The sequence below is a fragment of the Pholis gunnellus genome (genome assembly GCF_910591455.1).
Source record: "Pholis gunnellus genome assembly, chromosome: 12".
Lineage (NCBI taxonomy): Eukaryota > Metazoa > Chordata > Actinopteri > Perciformes > Pholidae > Pholis > Pholis gunnellus.
In genome coordinates, this window is record NC_136539.1 from 23,019,742 (window position 1) to 23,045,213 (window position 25,472).

General features: G+C 45.6%; 1 protein-coding gene across 3 annotated transcripts; it reads right to left on the reverse strand.

Moving 5' to 3' along the window:
- Positions 1–1,147: 1,147 nt before the first annotated feature.
- zmym2 (zinc finger, MYM-type 2) lies at positions 1,148–23,854 on the reverse strand (the record flags this gene model as incomplete). 3 transcript variants are annotated; one of them, XM_079169701.1, is made up of 25 exons in its annotated part: positions 23,758–23,854; positions 17,992–18,681; positions 17,352–17,520; positions 15,481–15,629; positions 14,852–15,000; positions 14,281–14,443; positions 12,300–12,512; positions 10,594–10,744; positions 10,199–10,314; positions 9,055–9,183; positions 8,388–8,538; positions 8,064–8,236; positions 7,811–7,976; positions 7,539–7,567; positions 6,904–7,045; positions 6,505–6,626; positions 6,197–6,326; positions 5,164–5,778; positions 4,932–5,047; positions 4,649–4,853; positions 4,401–4,543; positions 3,173–3,287; positions 2,189–2,431; positions 1,939–2,083; positions 1,148–1,382 (listed from the first exon to the last, which is right to left on the reverse strand). In XM_079169701.1, exons 2-25 carry the CDS (start codon positions 18,664–18,666, stop codon positions 1,148–1,150), a joined length of 4,644 nt encoding a protein of 1,547 aa, XP_079025827.1. In that variant the 5' UTR covers positions 18,667–18,681; positions 23,758–23,854. The 3 variants fall into 3 exon arrangements, with proteins under 3 accessions (XP_079025827.1, XP_079025829.1, XP_079025828.1); XM_079169703.1 differs by lacking the exon at positions 23,758–23,854 and adding an exon at positions 22,746–22,850; XM_079169702.1 differs by lacking the exon at positions 23,758–23,854 and adding an exon at positions 20,650–20,762.
- Positions 23,855–25,472: the final 1,618 nt, after the last annotated feature.

Consider the following 25,472-nt stretch of genomic DNA (forward strand, 5'->3'; position numbering starts at 1 on the left):
GGAAGAGGCAGCAGGACTTTAAGCTGCGTTCAAGACGTGTCGAGGCAGAACTTCAGTCTTCAGGCAGAGAAAAAAAAACGCAACGTAGAGACCCGACGCGACAAAACACGTCTGAAGTTCATCAAGAGGAGCAGCCTGTTAAACTCCGCCGGTTTCTCCTTTTGTTCATTCACTCAGTTTGGTGACCTCACGTTATTCACGTTATACGGTCCGGCCCTGAAACCTGACCTGATGCAAATAATAAGTACACGAGTCAGATCGATCACAGACGGCGTTTGCAGTCCGGTCGAGTGATAAACGTATTAAATATGCCGATGAAATGGGATCAGTTCATCGCTTCTATTCTCGTTCTTGCCGCGATAGATCCAGTTTGTTTACAACTTAACCTTCGTCATTTCCTGTCCCGCCTCCAGACCTCACGAGTAAATCTGAGCCGAGACTTTAACCTGAGCAGAAGTCCAACAAACTCACAACCTGAACGTCTCCGTCCGTCTGCAGCATTTAGTGTTTACTCATCATTTAGAATAGAAATCTGAAATGTGAAGTAGAACTATGATTGGCTGCGTTTCTATTTTTTGTACAAACTGATTTTGGAGTTTCGACACGTCGTCCTCACACTACACCTCCTCTTCCTCATTGTCCTCACACTACACCTCCTCTTCCTCATTGTCCTCACAGTACACCTCCTCTTCCTCATCTAGGAGTCGTGGTTCTGGTTCTTTATTCATCGCTCATTGATTCTAAGTTGCTCTCCTCTTCATCCACAGAGCGATGACGAGGAGGTGAATCGTAGAGGACAGCTGTCCCGTAGCCTCCTCGAGGCCACCGATGACCTTTGACCTTTGTTAAAGCGTGATTGTGTTCAAAGTTTAAATATCGTTTATTAAATTGCAGCTCCGCCTCTTTTTAAACCATCTTATTAAAAGAGGACTCTTTTGTGCCCGTCCTCTGGTTTACGACCTCTCTCTCTGTCAGCTGAAGCAGAAGTTCGGCTGCTCTTCATCACCACCTTCATCATCCTCACCAGGAGGAGACAGCAAGTCAGTGAGGAGGAGAGTTAAAGACGAGGGAGGAGGAAACGCCATCCTCCTCTTCCTCCTCCCACCCGGCCGACAGTTCACAGTTCTAACGGAAGTCAAAGCGACCGCTACTCTCCCCCAGCTGCTTCTCCCCCGTCCTCTTCCTCCCCCTCCCCCTCCTCGTCTTCCTCCAGGTGGTGTTTGTCCGTGTAAACGTCTCTGACCAGGAGGACTCGAGTGAGGAGGCTCTCCAGGAGCTGTCGCTCCAGCGGCGTGGAGCTGAACCACAGCGGGTCGTCGGGGCCGCAGGACGGATCCGGCTGAACGTAGAAGACGTCCAGACGCTCCCGCAACAAGGCCGGGCTGGAGGGAGGAAGGAAAGGAGACGGGGAGGAGGAAGGAAAGGAGAGGAGAGAGGGAAAGAAGGGAGGAAAAAGTGAGCAGATGAGAAGAAGAATCAAGAAAGATGGAAGGTAATGGAGGTTTATTCAATTAAAAAAAAGGATGTAAACAAAAGAGGAAGGAGGAAATGTGTGACAGAAGGAGGAGACGAGGAGAGAAAGGGGAGGAGGTGGGGGGGAGAGAAGTGTTAATCTATTGGTCTGAACCTTTAAACAGTGAAATGATATTCTGCGGTTAAGTCCTCATATTTTTCATGGTCAACATTGTCGAGACGTCTGGATGTGAACAGCAATGAGATATAATCACAGGACTGAGGCGTTAGGGATGCACAATGGAGCCAAACACTCGTCAGATCAAAACCTTCTACAGAAGAGAACCAGTGAAAAGAGAGCGCTGTGACCTGGTTTATTAGGTTACTGCTATCTGAATGGTTTTAATTAAAATGTTCTGGTCGAAATAAACAAAGAGTACGGCCGTGATAACGGTGATTAGAGGTTTGTACAGACGGGGAACGCACCACTTGGACCTGTAGAGGTCGTACAGGCGACACTCGTGCTTCTTCACCGGGCATCGAACGCCGGAGCCTCCTGAGTCCTCGTCCGGCTCGTAGTCCTGCTCGCCGTCTTCCAGCGTACGCTTCCTCTTCCTCGACTCGGTTTGCACTGAAAGACCAAAACAACGAAACACATTCACACAGATCAGCATCGACATGTTTCCACCAAACCCGCTTGCGTTTTGCACGATTCGTCGGCGTCGGGCCGCCTCACCGCGGTGGTCCTGAGAGATGGAAGGCACGCGGATGCAGACCGCCGGCTCCTTGGTGACAGGATGGACGGTGTCGGGCCCGTAGACGTTGGCGAAGGAGAGGCGAAGGTGCTGCTCCACGGTGCGCAGGCCAAAGTATTTGGTGTTCAGGTAGACCAGCGAGCGCAGCAGAGCGGCCGGACTCTGCTCGCCGAGCTGCCGGCTGCTCCACAGACTCTGCTCCTCCACTCGACCCCACAGGGAGCCTGGAGGGAAGGAAAGAGGGAGGGGCTTAGCGGTGCTCATGTTTTTATTGGTTGCAGGACATCTTTCTGCAGACTTTAGTGACATGCATCTAATATTAGACTCATTTCTTTAAACGCACATTTTTGGACCAAAACTAATTGCATTTGTCTTCATGTGTATATATGCAAGTATGTTACACGGTACGTGTACATATTTATACATCATTAAGGTTGGTTTTTACATTTTACAATTTGTAATATATTTCTTCCTTGTTTTTAGTATTTATTTTTTCTTTAACTTGCATTATTCTATTTCATTTCTTGTATTATATTTTTCTTTATGATTTGTGTAATTTTCAGTGTAAATATTCATCTGTAAAATGCATTTATGGGGGGTCTGGAGGAACAAAATAAAACAAAAATGCAGCCTTTATATCTAAAAAAATGTATCTTCACAACAACCAAACCACTTGTGTATTTAATGAGCAAACAGGACGTGTTCACCTGTTGGTGTCCTCATATGTCATCATAGTGCAATCACAAGGAATCAGAATGTGAACAGCAAAAGAGTTTTATAATCACGGGACACGGATGCAGCTGAGCAGCCACCAGGTGGTGCTAACGAGCAGCAGCATCAAACTAACTTCCTCCTGCAGCTACTTTAAAGTCTTTGGATCCACGTTTTACTTCTGAATTTTACTTTTTTGTGATTATGTTTTGTGCACCGTGGTTGTAATCGATTGATTGAAACACGAGTCTCACCATCAGGGAGCACGCTGGGCTGCCAGTCCTTCAGGACCCGGTTGAGCTCTTCTCCAAACTGCCGGTAACTCGGGTCACTGAACAGGTCATCCGTCCGGCCTTTGGTGTGAAGATGCTTCAAAAAACACACAAAGAAAAGTCATTAAATTACAAAAGAAGGTCAAATAAATAGCTACAATGTGCAGAGATCAAACTCTGGTGTCCTCATATTTAAAATAATCATCACTGTGTTTCTTCAGAATGTGAACAGCAAAGATGTTATAATCACAGGACAAGTACATCTGAACAAAACTGCTTAAAAAGATCTGAACATTAAGAATTCTCACCTCTAAAAAAAAAACACAAGTAAACTTACTGATCGGACATTTAAAAAAGAAAAAAGGAGGGAAGTACAGCAGCAAGGCCCAGAAGGTCTGAGACGTTTTAAAGTCTACATTTCTTGATCAAACGTCACAAAAAACAAACCGTTTAAACTTTTGTTAGTTTTAACAAACAGATCAAATCAATCTTACATTTCTGTGTCAGAGAAATCTCCCTCCAGACGACTCTGAACAGTCCTGTGCTCCCCTGAGCAGCCATCACGCTGCTGCTGCTGCTCACATGTGAGGGAGCAGGAGGTGAAGACTGCGCACCAGTAAACCCTGTCCTACCGGAAACACTCCCTCTAACTTTAGTTCCTACCTCTAAAATGACTGGAAGGAACTCTAATAGAACAGAGAGGCCAAATCTTTTTACTACACGTGGATACCTAGAACGTTTAATTACAATCCTAAACTGTTATTTTAATCAATTTTATTATTTTAGTTGGTGAAAAAATGACACTTGTATTACTTATTCTTTTTAAATTATTTTTGTGGAATATATTCCTTTGTTTTATAGCGACAGTAGAGGGGAAGAAGTCTGGTCAACGTCTGTAACTTCTTTGTCTCTTTCTTTTGTTCTTTAAAACTGAGCTCACTACAGAGAGGCTCCTGCTCCTCAGCGCTGATCCAGCTTAAATAAAGGAGGAATAAAAAAATAACTAATGAGACTTCAGTCTAGATGGCAGAACCGGAGGTTGTTGCCTAGAAAATGCTTGAAAATGAAGGTCTGAGGCGAGGATGTCTTATTTGTTAAATGCCCGTTGCCTCGACTCCTCTCTCCTCTCTCCTCTTCCTCGACGAAGACAGGAATCGAGGAGGTGGCACATAATCAAGTAATATTAGACCCTCCTGGCTTTGGTACCAACCTGCTGGATCCCCAGACAGAGGTAGAGGATGCTGTCTGGAGAGTAGCGCTCCCCGCTGGGTCTGCACACCTCCCTGACAAACCTCGACAGAGCCTCGTTCAGCTCCTCTGAACTCAGCGACGACAGGTTACATTTAGACCGGGCTGCAGGAGACGAAGCACAGACACATCCTACGTGTCCTCAAATATGTACAAACAACAGTTTTACATTTTTCAGCCGAGCAACGCGGCGATCCGGGTTCAGCTCACCAGGTTTGGAGCCGTCCGTTACTTTGGTGTCTTCTGATTGGTCAGGAGGAGACAGCGCCCAGCGCTTCCAGGCGTTGACGCCGTAGCGAGCTCTGAGAGGTAGCGACCGTCCTTCCGAGTGTCGGTCCGCGGGATGAGAGGAAGTGGACGAGGTCTGATCCGAGGTCTGATCCGAGCCCTCCTCCAACGCCCGCCTCTTGATCCCCTGCAGCAGAAACAGATTTACTACACAGGAAAGGTCAACGTTTCTTCTTGTCACATGCGTTTGTGTGCGTGTGCGTACTCGTCTCCTGGACTGCGGTCGAGGTGCCGACTCCTCCGACTCCTCAGCCAGGACCGGAGGTAGAGAGAAGCCCATGTCCTCGTCCATCCCCTCCAGGACTGGGACAGGGTCTGAGGCTGGGACAGGAAACAGACAGTTTACATGCTCCATATCTACCTGGAGTCATTTTATAGCCTTAAAGTTTTAACAATAGATTTAATAAACATCTTCTACATGTGCAGAAGGTGTTTACCTTGAGGGAAGTCCGCCTCCAGGTCCAGGTCGGGCTCATAATTGTCTTCTTCTTCCTTCTCATCTTCCTCCTCCTTTTCCTCTTCTTCCTTTTTGTCCTCCTCCTTTTCCTCCTCCTCCAGCTTCTCTTCCGGCTTCTCCTGTTCCTCAGCCTGCTTCTGCTTCTCCTCCTCCTCAGCCTGCATCTTCTCCTCTTCCTCAGCCTGCTTCTCTTCCTCAGGCTGCTTCTCCTCTTCCTCAGGCTGCATCTTCTCCTCCCCCTCAGCCTGCTTCTCCTCCTCCTCCTCCTCCTCCTCAGCCTGCTTCTCCTCCTCCTCCTCAGCCTGCTTCTCCTCCTCCTCCTCCTCCTCCTCAGCCTGCTTCTCCTCCTCCTCAGCCTGCTTCTCCTCCTCCTCCTCAGCCTGCTTCTCCTCCTCCTCCTCCTCCTCCTCAGCCTGCTTCTCCTCCTCCTCAGCCTGCTTTTCCTCCTCCTCAGCCTGCTTCTCCTCCTCCTCCTCAGCCTGCTTCTCCTCCTCCTCAGGCTGCTTCTCCTCTTCCTCAGGCTGCTTCTCCTCTTCCTCAGAGCTGCTGCTGGAGGCCTCCTCCACTCTGCGCTCCGTCTTCACCAGCTTCACGTCTGAAACACACATCGTCATCACTTCCAGCAGCTTTCTTCAAATCTAACTGACCGTTTTGTTAAATTAGTAACTTTGTAACCAGAACATTGTTCCGGTGCAGAGACGCTGCTGTGGCTCTTTAAAGTTCGTCGGTAGTTCATTCACCTCTATTGGATCAGACGGCCACCAAGAGCCTCAGTAAGAGATATTTCAAAAGCTCGGCCAATGAAACCAAAGCTACTTGGATAGTTTCAAAGATTTCTCCTGAGACCCCCAAAACTGTTGCTGTTCAGGAACCAGACACTCTCATTGGGTGTTCTTGTAGCCTGTGACTTTTACTGACAGGAGCCGTACGAAACCTCAGCTACAAAACGTGAACACGGTTCATCATTACGAGCACTAAAGCATCGTTTTAAATGTCATCCCACCCCCTCATACCTGGCTTCTGGTCCTCCGCGATCATCTCAGCCAGGGAGAGCAGGTCGGCCTCGTTCTTCAGCTCCTTGATGGTCTGGATGATCTGCTCCGCCCCCTGCAGGGTGGTGGGCAGGAACACGGGGACAGGGATCTGGACGGGACGAGGAACACGGGAGCTTTCATTGATAAATGTCTCCTCACTTTGCTCGATTGAAAGTTTTGCATTAAACTACTAACTATACAGGCTTTTATTGATTTGTTAACACCTTCACAAAAACAAGTCTCTTCCTTGGAGCATGAATAATCCTCACGTGTTCATCGGGTCTTACCGGAACAGGCAGAGAGACTGGAGTGGGAGTGAGCTGAGAGTACATATTCATGGGCATGGGGATGAAGACAGGCACGGGTATGGGTACAGGAATATACTCCCTCTTCACACCATCGTCTACATCTGTGGACACAGATACGCCGAAACCGTAACATTTTATAATCGATTTAGAAATAAAAAAAAAAACGCAAATCAGTGTGTATCAATGGGTCATGACGTGATGATTCTGAAGAGCGAGCGGAAACAAATAACTTGTCGAGCTCAAAGTGAAAACTTCCACTTCCTCGCTACAGAACAAACACGATTTCCCTCCGCCATCATACGAACTATCTAATGAACAGTGTGTAACATATGAATAACACTACATAGTTCATCTCCTGAGAGAGATGCGTGGGTTTACCTGTCTGGAGGAGTTTGCTCTGCATGTGCGGCTTGCAGTACGTGGCCTTGGTCAGCGTGAGCGGCTTGCAGAGCACCGCCTTGTTCTTGACGTCTCGCATCAAACCTCCGCCGGCGTACGCCACCGTGCCCTGGTTCACCAGCTGCAGAGACGAGAGGGACCACGGTAAAACAGGTTTAAAGAGCACACAGGAACGAGGCTTCTGATCATACCAAATACATCTCAGTATACGGAGAGTTACAACAACAAGGACAGAAGTAAAGTAAAAATATAAATATTTCTCTATAGCGGAGGTTGGCTCATGGTGTTTTGTCAGTTACACTCTTTTTGATTCTTCACTTTGGTTATTACTTCCTCTAACGTAGAACACGTTGCGCACCTTTGTGCATGCTCGCAGCACATATAAGCAAAGCTTTAACAGTTAATACTCTAAATAAAATAAAAGAAGCTAAATTGAGTCAGTCGATAACTGATCGGTTCCCAGATTGCATTTCCGCCTGGTTTGCTCTCCACACAGACGCTCAAAGCTCAGACGTGATCCGTCAACACTTCAGGACTACAAACGGAAACCAGAACGCTTCAGAAACCAAAATATTGTCCTATTGCCTTGAGATTTGATCCTAATTCTTACTTACCCCGAGTTTGGCCCCGTGCATTTCATAACCTGTGAAGAGGAAAACGAAACACGTCACGTGTCACGAAAAAATCAGATTGATGCATAAACGATTAATTAACCGACTAATCGCTGCAGCTGTAGATCATTCCATAATACTTGGTTCGGTTACATGGAGACTAAATGTGCAGAGGGTCATTAGCTTAGCTCCTCCAAAGGAAACACACACACACACACACACACACACACACACACACACACACACACACACACACACACACACACACACAGTACCCTGGGTGGCGTTCTCGGGGCCCTTCTGAGTGACCATGATGGGCTCGTTCTGCTGGCAGTAGAACTTCAGCAAACACTCCTGGTCACAGAAATGCTTCATCTCCGATCTCCACATCACCGACTCCGTCAGGTTCCCCTGAACCTTACAGCAGTCGCACCTCGCCGCCTAGTGGCCACAAGAGGAACCTTTTCACGACAACAAACGACGTATTCCTGCGTACATTTGTCTTCATTTCTAGCGGCGGGTACGGACCTTGAAGTACCAGTCGTTGAACTTCTTGGAGCAGGCCTCGCTGCAGAAGTCCCGCGTCATGCCGCCGAGCTGCCGGGTCAGACCTCTCTTGCACAGCTGGTTGCAGTGGTTGCAGCTGACGCACTTCAGACCCAACCGCTTTATAAAGTCCTGCTTGAATAGCAGCTTACAGCCTGGGGAGAAACCGCAAAAAGAAAGAATAAAAATAGCAAAAAAGGTCAGACGATGAATACAATAGAAAACACTCTGGAAGCAAGAAAGCTAAATCCTGGATAGAAAACGTCAGATATGCAAATAGAAACGTTGCAGAGAGGAGATCCATACCTTCGCTGCAGAACGGCTTCTTGACTCCGGAGAACTTGACCATCTCATGCAGCGTCTTCTCCTCCTGGCAGTACTCACAGAAGGTCACGATGCAGTGCAGCTTCTTGTAGTCCTCGCAGCACGTCTTACTGCAGAACTGGTACACTTTGTCCTGAAGACAAACACCTTTAGATCACTCTAGTGGACTAGTTATGTCATGTTTAAATTATAATGAGACACGGGCTTAAGGTCTATTTAAAGTGATTCTAATATATATTGTAATTAATATATAAATTCAGTGTATATCTCTTCACATTTACAGCTTATTTTTGACATTTCTATATTTATTACCTGAATACAAAGTAATGAAACGGACAGCTTCGCTACTTTCAGGCTCGCTACCAATTCGTTTTTCATTCAGAGAATATATATACACAATATATACTACTACTATCTATACTACTTGATTACTTTAAGCAAATTATCTAAACAGCATTTGTAGAGGAATGATTCCGTCCCAAGCTTTTTTATTTTATTTCTCTTTTTGTTTCTGTCTTTGCGCTGCTGAACGTCCCCTCTGAGGATCATTAAAGGTTCATCTCATCTCATCTTTGTGTCAGAGAAACACATTCAGCCTGTGACATCTGGATAAAAACCACGTCGCCACTCGTCCTCAGGACGGTCTCACCTCCCACTCCAGAGTCTCGGGCTTCAGGCTGAACGCTCCTCGACAGTAGTTACACTTCAGCTGGACGGCGGCGTTGTTCGTCGTGGAGAGCGCCGTCTGTCCGTTGGTGGTCGTTTGAAGAGAAGCGTTCTGTGAAACAAGAACAGAGGAAATAAAAAAAGCCTGTGATGAGTAGCAGCTGGCGGGTCTCACGGCCTTCCACAACACACCTGGTTGTACTTAAGAGGCAATTAACCGAGTTAATTTACACTAATATTTCTACGCCCGCAAGCTCGTCTTGGCGGCGTTACGTGAACTCTTGTGTCATAAACAGCGATGGACTCGTGACAAACAAACTCTTTTCTCGTTGATAAGTCAACGTATGCGGCACGGTGCTGAGAAACTAATCAGGTCATGATCTCCACGAGGGATCCGGTGCTGCTTCATGCTTTTTTTTGGAGCTGCTGGTTTTCACGAGGACGCGTCACATGAGCGGATGATAACAGTTAATCTGGGTTTAATGTCTTTACTAATCTGAGGGGGAATTGGGACACGAGGGTCAGCTCTGCATTGGAAACACCAACCGTCAGTTAAGTCTAGTTCGATCCAATAACTAATGCATGCGTATATATTCTGCATCGTCCTCACTGCAGCTGCACGGAACAACATAGTGTTTTTAAGAGATGTAGCTCTCAGGATCAGTAATCACCTTTAAATTAATTCTTAAAAACACATTTTTACAGACGGGCTATGATGTGACGTCGTCACTTTACTGCTTTATTTTATTAGATATTATTTTACTAAATATTTGTATTTCTTAGTTTGTTCATATCATATAGATTGTTTTCATGTTTCATCTATTGTACAGTTTAATCAGGGTTTAACTTCACTTTGTAAACTTAGTTTTTAAAGGAGCTATATGTATATAAAGTTATTGTTGTGATTATTATTTAGGTGGGCGCTGGTATTGTGCATGCTGAATGTGACCGTGCTGCAATTCATCACTGCGTTTACTCTGTGTGCAAAGACGCTATTGTGCTAAATAATCCAGAGCACATCAGAGCAACAATGTCCACTAGTCTAACCAGTTTGGGGGATTGTTTTTTAAGTGGAGGAGGATGAATGTGTCTTCTGGTGTGAAATGTAAAGAGAGTCCCCCCCCCACCTGGAACTTGGTAACACACTGTGAGCTGCAGAAGTTGAGGATGTTCCCCTCTGGCAGCGTGGCCTGGTACTGCGGTAACGAGTTCCTCTTACAGAAGTGACACGACGGCTCCGTGTCTGCACACACACACACACACACACACACACACACACGTTACATCAGTATTATCACATGTAAAAAAAAAAAAAACATCACGACAAAGAAACCTAAAACACATTCATTTAATATTATGGGACCTGTGGAACTGTGCAGAACTCTTTATAAAAGCTGCTGTTCTGGTCTAAAAATGAGGTAAAATGTGAACAATGAAACGTACGTTTGGGTTTGAGATGTATTGAAAGATGAGATCCCGGACTGCGTTTAGTTTCTGTGTGACACAGTCTTTAGTTACTCACTGATGAAGGAGGTTGACGCCAGCTTGCCCTTGTTCATGCAGTTGACGGAGCAGTAGGAGCCCATGGTGCCGCCGGCTCCGAGGCTGTGCAGAACCTCGCCGGTCTTGATCAGCGTTTTGCACGTCAGGCAGGTCGCAAGTTTACTGTGAGCCTGAGACGAGAGAGAGGGAATAAAAACACACACCACGTCAAAACAACAAGCAACCTCGAAGAGCTTCATTTAAAAGGAGACACATCGTGTTCTTTATTGTTCTCATACCGTCGGTCTGAATACAGCAGTAATCACCCTCTGTCTGAAACGCTTCTTTGTAGCTCGTTTTAAGGATTAGGTTTACTTTCCCGTCCGCTGGACGTCATTCACATCCGCTGCTCATAAACTGGGACACATTTAGGATGTTTAAGTTGAACCCTCTGAACCCCAAAAAACCCGCCGGTGAGATGGAGAAGTATGTTGTTTTTTAAACTACACCGTTTATCACAGCGAGAAACTGTAAAAGCCGTCATTATCGTGAGGTTCTCATCTTTACGACGGTCCTTGAACACATCATGTGTGACGAACAGTTCCGTCCGAAAAAGCAGCCGAAACTGAGCTTAAAATGAAGATATTTCACCCAAAAACATTTTATGCTACGTGTCTTATTTAACATCTTACCACGAATAAACCGTTTGCTTTAACTAGATCCTGTAAAAAACATTTAATTCTGAGCTCCTCAACTCAACAAGGAAGTGAAAGAACATCCCGATGGATCCTCTTCTGTGGAGAAAAAGGTTTTAATGTGTTTGTCGGGGAATCCAGAGCGGATTCTGACTTTTGTTGAGTAAACCTCGACATCTTACGAGCATTAGAGGAGTAAACCGTAGAACCCTCACATGTATCCAATAGTCTGTTTGTTTAGTGATTCTACTCTTTTATTAAATCAGTGAGAAGCATCAGGCCTGGAGATCTACTCAGTATGTGCTGTAAGACCTGGAACCATGTTTTATTTCTACATGCAATGATACCAGAGGTGATTATTCTCATGATGCAAAGCTGTAATTAATGCATTTATTTAAATTCTGAGAGGCATAACAGCATTTATAATTAGCCTCCTGTTGGTAAAAGTTGTGTTTTTTTGTGTACTTTTATAGAAACGTAGAGAACACAGCTCGTCAGATATTAAACGATAACTCGTTTAAAAGCTCAGCGGAGGTCTGAGAAACGCATTCATAACCTTATGAAATGAGTCTCCATAGTTTCCTTATTAGTGGAATGTTTAATAAGATGGTGTTGCCAAGCAACAAATACAATTCCAACATCTAAGTTCTGGTTAACATTGCCTAGCAACGCAATTTGGTTGTAACATCTTCAGTAACAATGTGAATAGAACGACGAGTAAGAGACGCAGAAGTGTTCCGAGGACGTTTTGAAGCCTCGAGTTTGGCGAGTTCCTCGTCGCCATCTTAGATTACTCAATATTCAATAACAATCGTCTTGTGCGGCGCTAAGAACAGGACACAGTGGCCTTTTTTACTGTATTTACATTTCAGTTGCTGTGGGGGCAGTTTCTTGGCTGTGAGGAGAGTTCACCACGGCTTAATTAATAAAAAACAGCAACTTTGGGCCATTTTAAATGGATGTGGTCCAACGATCTCACTGAGTCCATCCCACAGGCTCCCATCAGGCGAGTAGAAACACACCTGCAGCCCGCGCTCGGGGCCCACAGTACCTGCTTGAAGTCCCTGATGCAGTTCTGGCAGCAGAAGCGCTTCTGTTGGCCGTCCACCAGCAGGAAGTGGTTGGCCGACGCTCGGCTGGGCAGGTAGTCGCCACACTGCTCGCAGCAGTTCATGATCAACCCGTTGGCCCGGCGGTAGACGTTGAAACACGTGTCGCTGCAGATCTTATGGGTCACGGTCTTAAAGCTCACCTCGTGCCGGATCTGGAGACACAGAGAGAGAAATGCAGCAAGAACGTCATTCACCTCTTATAAATAAACCTTATTATGCAGAAGTAAGTCATACAACCACACTACTAAACATCACAACTGTCCCTTTAATTCTAGAGGAGCTCAAGTTGAGTAGAAACTAACTTTTCAGTGAATCCAACATTGCCTCCTGTTGTGAAAACAGAAGCTTCTCCTTCAGGTGATCAACCTTCTTGCGTGTGTTTGTTTGCTGTGCTTCAGGAGGACGAACACACAATATCACTGAGGGACAAATTCTCCCTTTCAATCCCTAAAGACAGCCCGTATAACAAGCCACGACTGCAATTAAAATCTAAATTATTAAAATATTAATCTATAGAAAAATTACAGGGAAAATAAATCACATTTTGTTTTATGTATTCATTAAAATGTGCAAATCATTCCAGCGTGGTTTTGCAGGAGCACGGCTGTTGCTTTTATATGCAAATGAGATTAAGGAGGAGACATAAATAATGCAAATTATTTTATGTCACAAGTAGCCACACAGAGCTGCAGCTAACAATAACGCTGCACGTGTGAGCTCACTGGATGTGTTTTTGGATTAGCAAACGCAGCGAGGACAACAACCAACTAACGCATCAGGAGGAACTGTTCTCCAAATATTTAAGCAACGGTTGAGAAGACAAGAAAGCAGAGAAACGTGATGACAGGACGAAGAAGAAAGATAAATATTGAATGAAAGTAAGTGGCCTGAGGAGGAAGACGATAAACGTGGAGACAGAAGGAATAAACCGGTGATAAGAGATCCTCCATTAACCCTCTGGACCCCAAAACCCACCGGCGGAATTAAAAACAACGACAAAACTACACCGTTCATCGCTGCCAGACGCTGTAAAAACATTATCAGATTTTCATCTTTCCCACAGCCCTTGAACACATCATGGTATTGATTAAAATTGAGATATTAAAATTGTGATATTTCATAAAAAACATTAGATTCTACTTGTCTCATTAAATCTCGCTTCAAATAAACCTTTTGCTTGAATCAAATTCTGTAAAAAACATTAAATTCTAAGTTCCTCAACGAAACTATGAAGTCATGATTGATTCTCATGAGACCAACAGTCATGTGACAACAATTCTGTGAATTCTGGAGTGACAGAGGAGAGGGAGGATGTAAACAGCTCATACATACATACATAAATAAAGGCCAAACCAATTTTCCAACATTGGTAACACATTATGAAATGTTGTATAAATAGACTCCATTGTTTTCCAATTTTTGTAAAATAAATTAAAGAAATGTAACTTTAATTGTTTATGATTGAAGTCGTCATAACTGTTATTCTGCACTAAAGACATGTTCTCGTTCTCTCTACTTCTACTCATGTTCTTCTGTCTCCATAGAGGAGCAGGACTTTATATTACATAAATATCAAGACCACAGAGAGAAACGTGTGACGGGAGAAACAAAAACAAACTGAGGTCCAGAGGATTAAGAGACTAGAGGGTGAGAAGGTGTACATAAATGCAACAGGACTTCTTCTTTTAAAACTGACATCCGAGGCTGAGGACGTAAATAATGACGAGAAGGTGAAACCTAACGAGTGTCTGAGTCTCTCTGCGTTACACTGAAGGATGTTTGTGATGTTCTGAGGGATCCAGACTATGAGAGACACCTCTAGACCGCATTACGTCGCGATCACACAGCTGCACACTTCCGTGTTTGCCTTCGTCGGGGCTGTAGAAACGGACAGAGGAGGAGTTCATCAGACGGACTGACCTCTGTGAGCTTCCCGCAGACGGTGCATTTGGTCTTGAGCCCCGACTTGGGCGGGTTCTGCTTGTTCTCGTACGCTCCGAGGCAGCCGGTGCTGCAGAACTCCTGGAAGGACTCGCTGGAGTCCACCTGGGCCACGATGGTTCCCTTCATGTTCGTGATGTCCCTGAAAACACACGACAGATGTATTAAAAGATGTGCACCAGTTAGTAAAAACAATAATAATGTGTGTCCTTATATTGAGAGGGAAACTTCTGTGTGGACCTGTTTCCCATGTTTCTTACTTTATTTATCTACCGTACTCTTATTGCAATGGTGTCAGTATTATTTATTTTACACTTAATTGTTATTCTTCGTCTGGATTAATAAAGTTCTATCTTATCTTGTTTCATTAAAAAAATAGGGTCCAGGTTGAAGTTACCCTTTAAATATTGAGATCAGGAACTTGTAAAGATACCAGATCAAAGTCAATAAATAATTGGGAAAGACAGCTGACGCAAAACTGCTGTAAATTCCCTTAAAAACACATCTTTCCCTTCATTGAAACGTAAAGATTTGAGTTCCTTGGACTCACTTTTTGCACATGGTGCAGCTCTTCTTGGGGGCGGGTTTGTGTGAGAAGGCAGACAGACAGGTGGTGGAGCAGAACAGGTGTGTGGAGCCTTTACGCTGGTACGCCGTCTGGCCTTTCTTCAGAGGCTTTTTACAGTTGGCACAGGTCACCTGGGAGAAAACAAAGAAGGCCTTCACTGCAGGGCAACGAGTAATCACAGCCGTTCTGCACACCTTCCTGTAAACGGCGGTTGGCTTTCATTCAACTGAACAAAGACAGATGGGTTAGAGAAGGAATGAGACTGTTAAATGTTCTATTGCACAAACTGCCGCTGTGTTCCTTCCAAATAAACTGTATTGATTTTCTAACACAGGAAATATACCGTTAACACGAGGAAATAAACAATTGACAGACTCACTTCTAATTATATGTGTGGCAATATCATTGATCAGTTATTCAAAGATAATTAGATACATAAACTGCTTGGGTCACTTGGGTTTATTAGCTTTTAGTCTTTTTTTGTAACCTGTGCCTGTATGTCTAACGTGCAACGTTTCTTTTTAAGTTTTAAAATATAAATATAATGTGTTAGTTTGTCTGCCATGTTAATGTTTCTCTACACAGGACGTCCAGTGAACAGAGTGGATCACCTTCACCGTCCTGGGCTGCGGCTGAGAGCCCGAGGAGGACGTAGACGAGGAAGACTGGCCTGGAGGTTTGGGCAGAGAGGAGGCCGGAGAGTCGACCCCCGTCTGCTTCTGGTTGCGGGGGACTGAAGCCGACTGGGAGATCCACGAGTCTGGAGGGAAAGAAAGAAACCACGTTCACTCCAAAAATGAATCACGACGGCACGCATTGATACCAACATTTTGATGTGGACAACTCTCAGCCAAAGCACTGAGGAGGTGCAGGTTCCTCACTTTAAGTGAGGAACCTTTAACTGGTCCTGAACCAGTCTCAGTGTAGTCCTGATCCTCTATCAGACCTCCATCAGAGAGAAGATGGTCTATTTCTATAGAGTTATACTTAAAGCTCGTCATCGGAGCCACCGGGTCGGATTCTGGTGAAACCAGATGAACTCATGCAGGTTCACCAGAACCTCCTTCAGCTCAGACTCCAGCAGAGACCGGTCCACCGTGGACAGACCCAGATCCTCCAGCAGAGACCGGTCCACCGTGGACAGACCCAGATCCTCCAGCAGAGACCGGTCCATCGTGGACAGACCCAGATCCTCCAGCAGAGACCGGTCCACCGTGGACAGACCCAGATCCTCCAGCAGAGACCGGTCCATCGTGGACAGACCTGCATGCAGCAGCTCGTACTTTGTGAGGGGAGATGCAGTATGTACTAAAAGTGATGTACAGTGTACATGTGATTAAGAATGCAGCTGTGATAAAATATACATCTTTACAGCCGTTTCACAACCCTGGAGAAACTGACAACCAGCCAACATCCATTTTACCTGAATAAACACAGCTTTTGGCTGCTCAAAGTGTGATTGACATGAAACTACGACGCACTCCGTTCCCCACAAAAACAGAAATTCATCCTCAGCCAGTTTTATAAAAGAGTACCACCACAGTGAACAGCACCATCTGGAGTCCGTGTGTTGACAGGAACATAAAACTGCATCAGATTGTGTTTGTATGACGGAGGAGGAGAAGGTTCTTTGTCTCTGTCCTCTTCTTCATAGAGCGTCCTGAACCCTGACTCCTCTCTCTCTGCTCAGCACACAGGTGATTAAAGTCGTGCACCAGGCAGGTTTTAAGCTGGAATTCATTTACATGAATTACAATAATACCATTGTCTTTACTTAAAAAGTGCCCTGTGAGGTTTTCTTGTAAACAAAAAAGCAGGTTTACATCCACTGCTGCTCGCTGTGTGATTAATGCACGTCTTTCCTCAGAACACTTTTGCCAAACCAATTTTATTTCTTCTAAAACCTGCATTGTTTACATCCACGTTGACTTCTGCTCGCGTGCCTTTTATTCAGGTGTGAGACAAAACCATCAAGGAGAGATGACAACAATAGCTCAACACATCACCACTGTATGATGGACTAACATCCCTCCTGGGCTTTTTATTATACATTTGTGTATGTATAAATATATTTGTTTCCACCATGAGCAGAGCAAGGAGAGACAAGTCGTACGGTAATAAAAGCATAATACTCAAACATTCGTCTGAAATATAAAGTTTAGGACAGACAGACAACACAAGCGTCTGCTACGTCACCAGCGCTTTTCTGAAAAGTTCAAGAGATTTTCAACTTGAAGCTCTCGAAGCCGCCGCACAAAAAAAAGGCGGAGCCCTCAGAAACGGCAGCGCCTTTTCTCAAACAACAAGGTGAAACAGCAACATTCCCCGGAGCAAAGACTCCACCTGTGTCACGTGAAAAACAACCAGGAGGGAAAGAGCGAGTTCCTCAAAGTCAAAAACATAAATATGAGACCGTAAACAGGAACGTGTGGTCTGCTTCCACTTTACCTGAGAGCACCAGCCTCAAGTTAAAATGCGTTACCTGCTCTGTTGTGCGTCCCCGTGTCTCCGTTCTGAACCAGCTGGCCCACGGGCCCGGAGCCCCTCCCGGGGTTGAAGGAGGCGGTCGGTCGACCAGACGGGGTGTCTGGATTCAGGCTGAACGCGCTGCCGATCTGCAGACCATTCTCCTCCACATGGACTTCACCATCCTAGACACACAAGTGGCTTCGGTTAGTTTGTTTTTAAAACCTAAGTGACAGAAACATTGGAAACAAAATGATAAGAAAACCCCCTAAAAAAACCACAACATGGGCGCCGCATGCTGAGCAGACTGAACCATACTTCTTCTCAAAAATACTGGAATAAAATATCACAGCAGTGTCATTACAAAGATATCATGATAAGCTTTGCCAAGAATAGTAGTTTGTTTTTTCCTAAAATGTCAACACAGCACTGGTAGAAACTGCACGGCATCGTTTCAACCATCAATGTCAATTTGAACCTTAAAGAAAATGTAAAAGTTACCGTCATCCAGAGTGGTTATTTGCAGGAAATGTGCAATTCATCAGTAGTTTTAATTATGTATTATGAGCTCTCTAATAACTATTATATATTGCGGCGAAAACATCTCCTTCTAACAACTATTTATTCAAGTTTAACACACAAGTAGAGATTCTCACCTCCGTGACCGCCGCCGCTCCGCCCTGCAGTGACGTCACCGAGGTGATCACCAGCGTCATGTCTTCCTGGACGTCCACCGGATGTGGCGGTGAACCGTCGGCTGATCCTCCCTTCTGTGTGCCGGAGCCCAGCGTGGTGACGCTGGCGATCCTGATCTCAGAATCCAGCTCGGTGCTGCTGAGTGCGGCCGGCGAGCGGGACCCTTCGGAAGAGGAGGAGGAGCCTCCTCCACCGGGCTCTCTCTGCTCAGAGTCCTCCTCCTCCTCGTCATCAATGACGATGGGCTCCGCTTCCGTGGCGGGAGGTTTGGCGGGGGACGCTGCGGGAGAAGCCGGGGTGGACTTTGCCGGCGACATGTCCGCTGTCTCGGCCGGCTCTAGGCAGTCTGTGCTGGGCGTGTCTTGGGGGATTGTTGTGGCAGACGGCTGATCCTCCTCCTCCTCCTCCTCCTCCCCCTCCTCTCCTACGAGAACCACATCGTCATCGTCCTCCACGTCACCCTCCTCCTTCGTGGCTTCATCTTCTTCTGTCATCATGGAAACTGCCTCCCCAGCCTCCTCCTCCGTGGGGGGTGCGGTCGGTGGCTCGGGGGAGGGAGTGGCGTCCATGGGCTCCACCCGCTCCCCTGCTGCCTCTTCTTCTTCGGCAGGGTTTGGTTCTGGCTCCCCGTCCATTGCTAAGGCAACCACCTGGCAAAAAACAAACAAGAGCCGGTTAAACCAAATCACCTAATTATCTCGTGGCAGCTGCACACAGGTGAGGCAGGTATCCCCAGAGCCCCCCACCCCACAGACCCCTCATTGTCATGGTTAGCTACCACCTCTTCTTCTATGTCAACACAGCTGGGTTTTAGGTGGTGATTTCAACAGATTTATCAGCTCCTGCCATGCAAATAGTTTGGGTTATATTTGCCAAGGGTGTCGGATATTTGATGCCAACACACAGCACATTGGTGGGTGAACAGACAGTTAGATACCAGCGGTTGCATTAAACATTCTCGAAACGTCACTTTTCATGTCAACACACACGAAGCAGATCAGTGTTTTTTTTTTTTTTTTATATATATATATATATATATATATATATATATATATATATATATATTTGTTTTTGAAGCCTCGAGTTCAGCGTTTTGACCGTCGCCATCTTGGCTTTTTGCAACCAGTGAACAGGAAGTGACCATATCTGGACTGAGGAGTGAGGTAGAGACGCCGTACACGTCTCTGGTAGAGACCTGTCAATCACTGTGTAGCCCCGCCCCTAAAGCATCCCCTGCTTTATGGTCTGTTTGACTCTAAATGGACCATCATTTACTAAATGAACATCATGCTGTATTGAAGAAGACTTGAAACTAGAGATTGAGACCATAAACTCATGTTTACAATGTTTACTGAGGTAATAAATCAAGAGAGAAGTAGAGTCATTTTCTCATAGACTTCTATACAACCAGAGGAGTCGCCCCCTGGTGGACATTAGAGAGGATGCAGCTTTAACACGTGAAGCTTTGACTTCACTTTTCAGAACCAGGAGGTCGCCTTATGGGTTTACTTCAGGTCAGTTCGACTCTTCTTCACTGGTTGTTGAAGTGAAACCATCAGTTTTGTTTTGACGTCATCATTTTGTCAAACACATGACCACACAGATACAAAGTGACCTAAAACTCTGTCTGCGTGTGGACGAAAGGCCAAAAAACAGAGGAAAACAGATTTATATTTGTGTAATATTTAAAAACAAAGCAGACAAAATGACCACTAGTTGAAGGACGGTTCTGGTCTTCAGTAAAGAACCATGAAAGGAGGCAGATAATGTCCACAACGTCTGCTTACGTGCCTCCTCTTCATCACACCTCTTCACCTCCTTTACCCTCCTAACCACCTAGCACTCTCCTCCTCCTCCTCCTATCACCTGCCATCTTTCACCTCCTCTCACCTGCTCCTCCGCTATCTTTCACCTCCTTCTGTCACCTGCTCCTCCTCCTCTGCTATCTTTCACCTCCTCCTCCTCTCACCTGCCATCTTTCTCCTCCTCCTTCTCCTCCTCTGCTATCTTTCACCTCCTTCTCCTCTCACCTGCTCCTCCTCCTCCGCCATCTTTCACCTCCTCCTCCCACCTGCCATCTTTCTCTTTCTCCTCCTCCTCCTCCTCCTCCTCCTCCTCCTCCCTGCCATCTTTCACCTCCTCCTCCTCCCCCTGCCATCTTTCACCACCTCCTCCTCCCTGCCATCTTTCTCCTCCTCCTCCTCCTCCTCCTCCTCCTCCTCCTCCTCTCACCTGCCATCTTTCACCTCCTCCTCCTACCTGCCATCTTTCTCCTCCTCCTCCCTGCCATCTTTCACCTCCTCCTCCTCCCCCTGCCATCTTTCTCCTCCTCCTCCTCCTCCTCCTCCTCCTCCTCCTCCCTGCCATCTTTCACCTCCTCCCTGCCATTTTTCACCTCCTCCTCCTCCCCCTGCCATCTTTCACCTCCTCCTCCTCCTCCCTGCCATCTTTCACCTCCTCCTCCCCCTGCCATCTTTCACCTCCTCCTCCCCCTGCCATCTTTCACCACCACATCCTCCTCCTCCTCCTCCTCTCCCCTGCTATCTCTCCACTAGTTGAAGGACAGGTGTGGTCTTTCCACCACAGTGAAACATGAAAAATGGCAGCTAATGTCTCACCTGCCATCTTCCTCCCCTCTTGCGTGTGGCTCCACACAGCTTCTATCTTGTTGCCCACAGCAACTGATGAAGCTACGCCTTGGTTGCTGTGGTGACGGTGAGGTACCCCCCCCCCCCCCCCCCACAGGGACTGGTGCTCCTGCTCTACATCTGGTGTGATACCGGATTAATAAGCGTACACACGTACACACACACGTACGTACACACACACGTACGTACACGTACGTACACACACACACACACACACACACACACACACACACACACACACACACGAGAAAGCACCTGAACACAGCGTTCAGAGACGTCACTGGACTGACATCATTACGGCGGCCATTTTGGCCCCCGGCACTGTGTGTGTGTGTGTGTGTGTGTGTGTGTGGGGGGGGGGGGGGGGGGGGGGGGGGGGGGGGGGGGGCATCCAATGAGAGTCTCAGAGGAAATAGATGAGCTGATTGGGGCTTTATTTATATTTTACAACTTTCTTTGTCTTAGGACTATATATTTGGGACATTATGATCCCTTATAGTAGTCATCAGAACGTTATAAAAGCTTCTGTATATCGCCACTTATGTTAAGAGTTAAGTGACAAATACAGAAATAACAAATACCTCAAACACAATGCAATAGTCCTGCATCAGTGCAGAGTATTTATGATCAAAACAAAGCATCCGTACTGAAAACCTCAAGCCAACACAACACCTATTAAATGAGGTGTTGACACTGACTGGAAGACATTTAACGAGACATTTGCCCAACGACGCTACGAACTAGACCCTCAATGACAAACATACACGACAGTGTTCTATCAGATCATACGCTCAAAATCCAAACCGCAGAATCTTTATAACACATGCATACTTTAAAGATTAAAGTTTAAATAGCATTACTCACTACTGAAGAAACCTCTAAAGCGAACGTTAAAAGAAATGTGCATTACTAATAATAATGTGTTATCTTTCCATTCGATCACTTCCAGCTCTAAAGCATTTAATGCCACTAAGACGTCAATATGCTGACATGTTTTGTACATTTGCCTATTTTTCTGTATTGTCGTGTGGAAGTTCATCCGGGTCTCTACTGTTATAAATAAGAACACACTGCATGCATTATTACAGCAGAGAGACTGTAAACCACCGAGGCTGGAAGTGGAAGCTCACTGTGACCACGTGACAGGAAGTAGCACCCAAAACAGCGTCACATTCAAGATCAATGAGCAGTTCTGGACTGTTAAAAAAAAAGGATGGGATTCCAAATAGTGACTTTAAGCTTGTATTTAAGAAGAGAGAGACAGTGCGTGTCTGGTGTCCAAAATATTGACGACGCCTTCCTCCACGTGCAACCCCCCCCCCCAAATAAAAAGCAGCAAGATAAATGCATCCCAGCTCTTCATATTACACCCAACAGGAGGGAGAATCTATGTGCAAAGACTCTGCAATGCAGAGCTGCGTTCACGTGGATGAAGAGAAGCGGAAACGAGGGGGGGGGGGGGGGGGGGTGTCCCACATTAATGAGCTCCGACATGCAACCTTTTGCCTCTTAACGTCAACACCAGGTGGACAGAGAGGAGGAGGAGGAGGAGGAGGAAGGGGGGGCTGTATCCGTGCAACAAAACACTGCAAATAATCTGCGCCAGAAGCATATCCTCACCTTACATCAGGTGCTCATCTACCTCAGTTTTTTACGCAAGTTGACATCCATTTTTTTTTCTCCCCCACCCCCCAAAGCAGGTCACAAGGTTGGATGCATGCAGCTGCTGTTTGCGCAACTGGCGCAGATAGAGACTAATTACATATTCAAATAAAAACAGATTATTATTATTATTATTATTATATAAAAGGCTTATGTCGCTGATAAGTGATGCGTAATGCGCAGTCCTGGATGCAAACTAAAAAGAAAACCCTGACTGTTGTGTTGATGATCTCTCTGAAATGTGGGGAAAATGAGCACTTAAAAAGGACAAAGTGTGTCCGTGTCCTTGGCTGTTAAACACCGGACCACAACAGCACCAAGTCCGGCTAAATATCCCTCGACCTCCTCCCTATGGAGAGCAGAATCCCAAAACTTTAAATCAAGAACAATAAGCACAAAACTACCTGAGCTCGCGCAGCTTTTCCACAAATAACCCAAATAAATAAATGGAGGTGGTTCCAAGTTTTGGGGATCCAGCAGAAACGTGGTCCAAGCCTGTTCCGTTCCGTTCCCACACCCCTGTGCTCTCTTCCTGGCGCAAACAGCCATTGGATTAGCGGCGGTTTCAAAGGGGGAGGAGCGCATGCGCCATTGTTAAACGAAAATCACAACTTACTCGCATTAAAACATGTAAAATAACAGATCCGTGTGACACTCAGTCTCAAATAGCTGCGATACGATTTATTTCACTACACCCCCCTGTTTATTTCGTCTAGTCCAAAAACAACGTCACCAAATCACCAAAACATGCCGGGAATCTGAACTACAAAACAGCCCGATTTGTATGATACCTGTGATGCCGTAGGGGGTTTAATTGGAAAGTTGCCCCTCGTCTCGCGCAGTCCACCCTGTGGCGCAATCAGTGGCAAAGTACTCACGTGCCACCACAAGGGGCGCCCTCTTGCGCTACGTAAATGACAAACTGTCGTAAAATACTGTGTCGTAAACACAAGGCGCAAACAAAATTCCCGCATCATGTTTACGTGAGTCCCTCGGGGGAAAGGGGGGGGGGGGTTACCGTATAACCGTAAACACCGGGTATAAACGCCGGTCATCCCCCCCCCCCCCTTCCTCCCCCCAGCGGAAAACAGCACTGCCTGCCGTCCGCCATTAGGGAGCAAAATTAACAATACTGGAGACTAGAGGCGGCAACGGCCACAGCACCACAACACGCGCAGAGGCGGCAACGGCCACAGCACGCGCAGAGGCCGTTGGAGAAGAAAAAGCAGTTACAATTAACTGTTTATTGTTCACTAAATCACTAAACGTGTCTTCTTGCCCCCCGGGGTGAGTACCCTGACACCTTAACCCGACGGGCCGCACAAGTTTCCCCAAAAACTTTGACTCATTAGGTGTAGAAACTGGCATATTATACCCCTCAAAAAAAACAAAAAAACGTGAGTGAAATTGTCTTACCAGAGTAGAGCTCGGATCGGTGTAGCGCCACTTTTGTGCCTTGACATTAATCCCGGTGGTGCGCGTGCGCAGAACGTAGAAACTTTTCCGCTTTACGTCACACAGATCGTGTGTTGGGCAGACGACTCACTACGTCACCGGTTTGGTTTGTTTCACGTGACGTAACCACGCCGGTTGAGGGTAGTTATGAGTAGTGTTTACCTTTATATTTAAAATATCGATTGATATTGATCCAGCTGTCCGTTAAAGACACATCGGGTCCTGTTTGTTTTGGATGATTATTAGCTAACCTGTCACTTGTGTGAGCCTTTCTTCACAGCAGCCATTTTGAACGTACAGGGTGAGAGACTGAACAAATCAAACTGAACTTTAATGTATGATGTTGGCTTCTAGAGTACTTATTGAATCCGGATAAACAGGAAGCAACTGTGACCGTTATGATGGGGTTTCCTAGAGACATCTGAGGAGCTAGAGGAGCTAGAAAAGAGAGGAAACAGGGAGAAAACCCCCAAATTCATGCTTCTTTTTGTTTAGGACTGCAAGAAAAATAAGTGATCTGAGGCCAGTGCACATGCAACCAGAGATGTGGGGTCACTAATAGACATTGCTTTGTTTTAATCCCCAAAAACTACTATTACTTTGTATGTAAAATGATTTGTTATTGTTGGTTTGATCCGTGAATGAGCCGTGCTCCCTTTATACCTTTTATTCACCTTTAATGCTCACAAATAAACCTGTGATGTGGTTACAAGGACCCTTCACTGCTAGCAGACATATTTACAGTTCTGAGTCAAATGAGCTCCACACTTTAATAATTTGGGTTGTTTTCTGCATTTTACACGATGCAGAGGAACACAAGCAGAAAACAAAGGTTAGTTAACCATCATGTGACCTAGTTAAATATTTATCATGTACCTGCAAAGCCTCTATAGTGAACATAGTGTTTATTTTCCCAGCACGCTGCAGTGATTCTACTTTTTGCACTCAAACTGCATCAACACTTACCAATATTTTAACTTTATACGTTTTAAAAGTGTGCTGATTGTTTGTTCTATCATGCATATATTAATGTAAACCACTAAATGTCTGAAAAGTGAGAATAAAACACATGAAAGATCTGAAATGATACAGCACGTGCTGTAAATGTTTTACTCAAGTACTACTGTACTTAAGTACAATTTTGAGGTACTTGTACTTTACTTAAGTATTTTTATTCTATGCTACTTTATACTTCTACAACATTTCAGAGGTAAATATTGTACTTTTACTTTGCAGATTCAGTTCAATAACACAAAATATAATTAACAAATAAATGATGATGTCATTCTTTAGATTAAGATAAAACTTTATTGATCATTGCTACATAGTATTGCTACTTTTACTTTGGTAAAAGATCAGAATACTGTGGTAATACACAGTTAACTAAAAAACACAGGTATGCTCGTTTAAGTTTGCATAAACGCGGAGATATTACAGGAGCCTGAACTAGGAGCAGAGTGAGACCTCTCGGTTATCAGTCTCTCTCTTCGTATTTCTTGATATGTTTTGTTTTTTTTTCTTCGCCGCGCAGGCGCACAAGGAGCAATCAGGCGCGTTGCATGGTTGGCAATTAAATTGCTCTATTAAGCCGATTTTAACCTGATCGATACGCATCACGTCTCCTGTGTGAACTGGCTCCAGATCCGCTGGCTAACGATACACTTGATGTCATATAA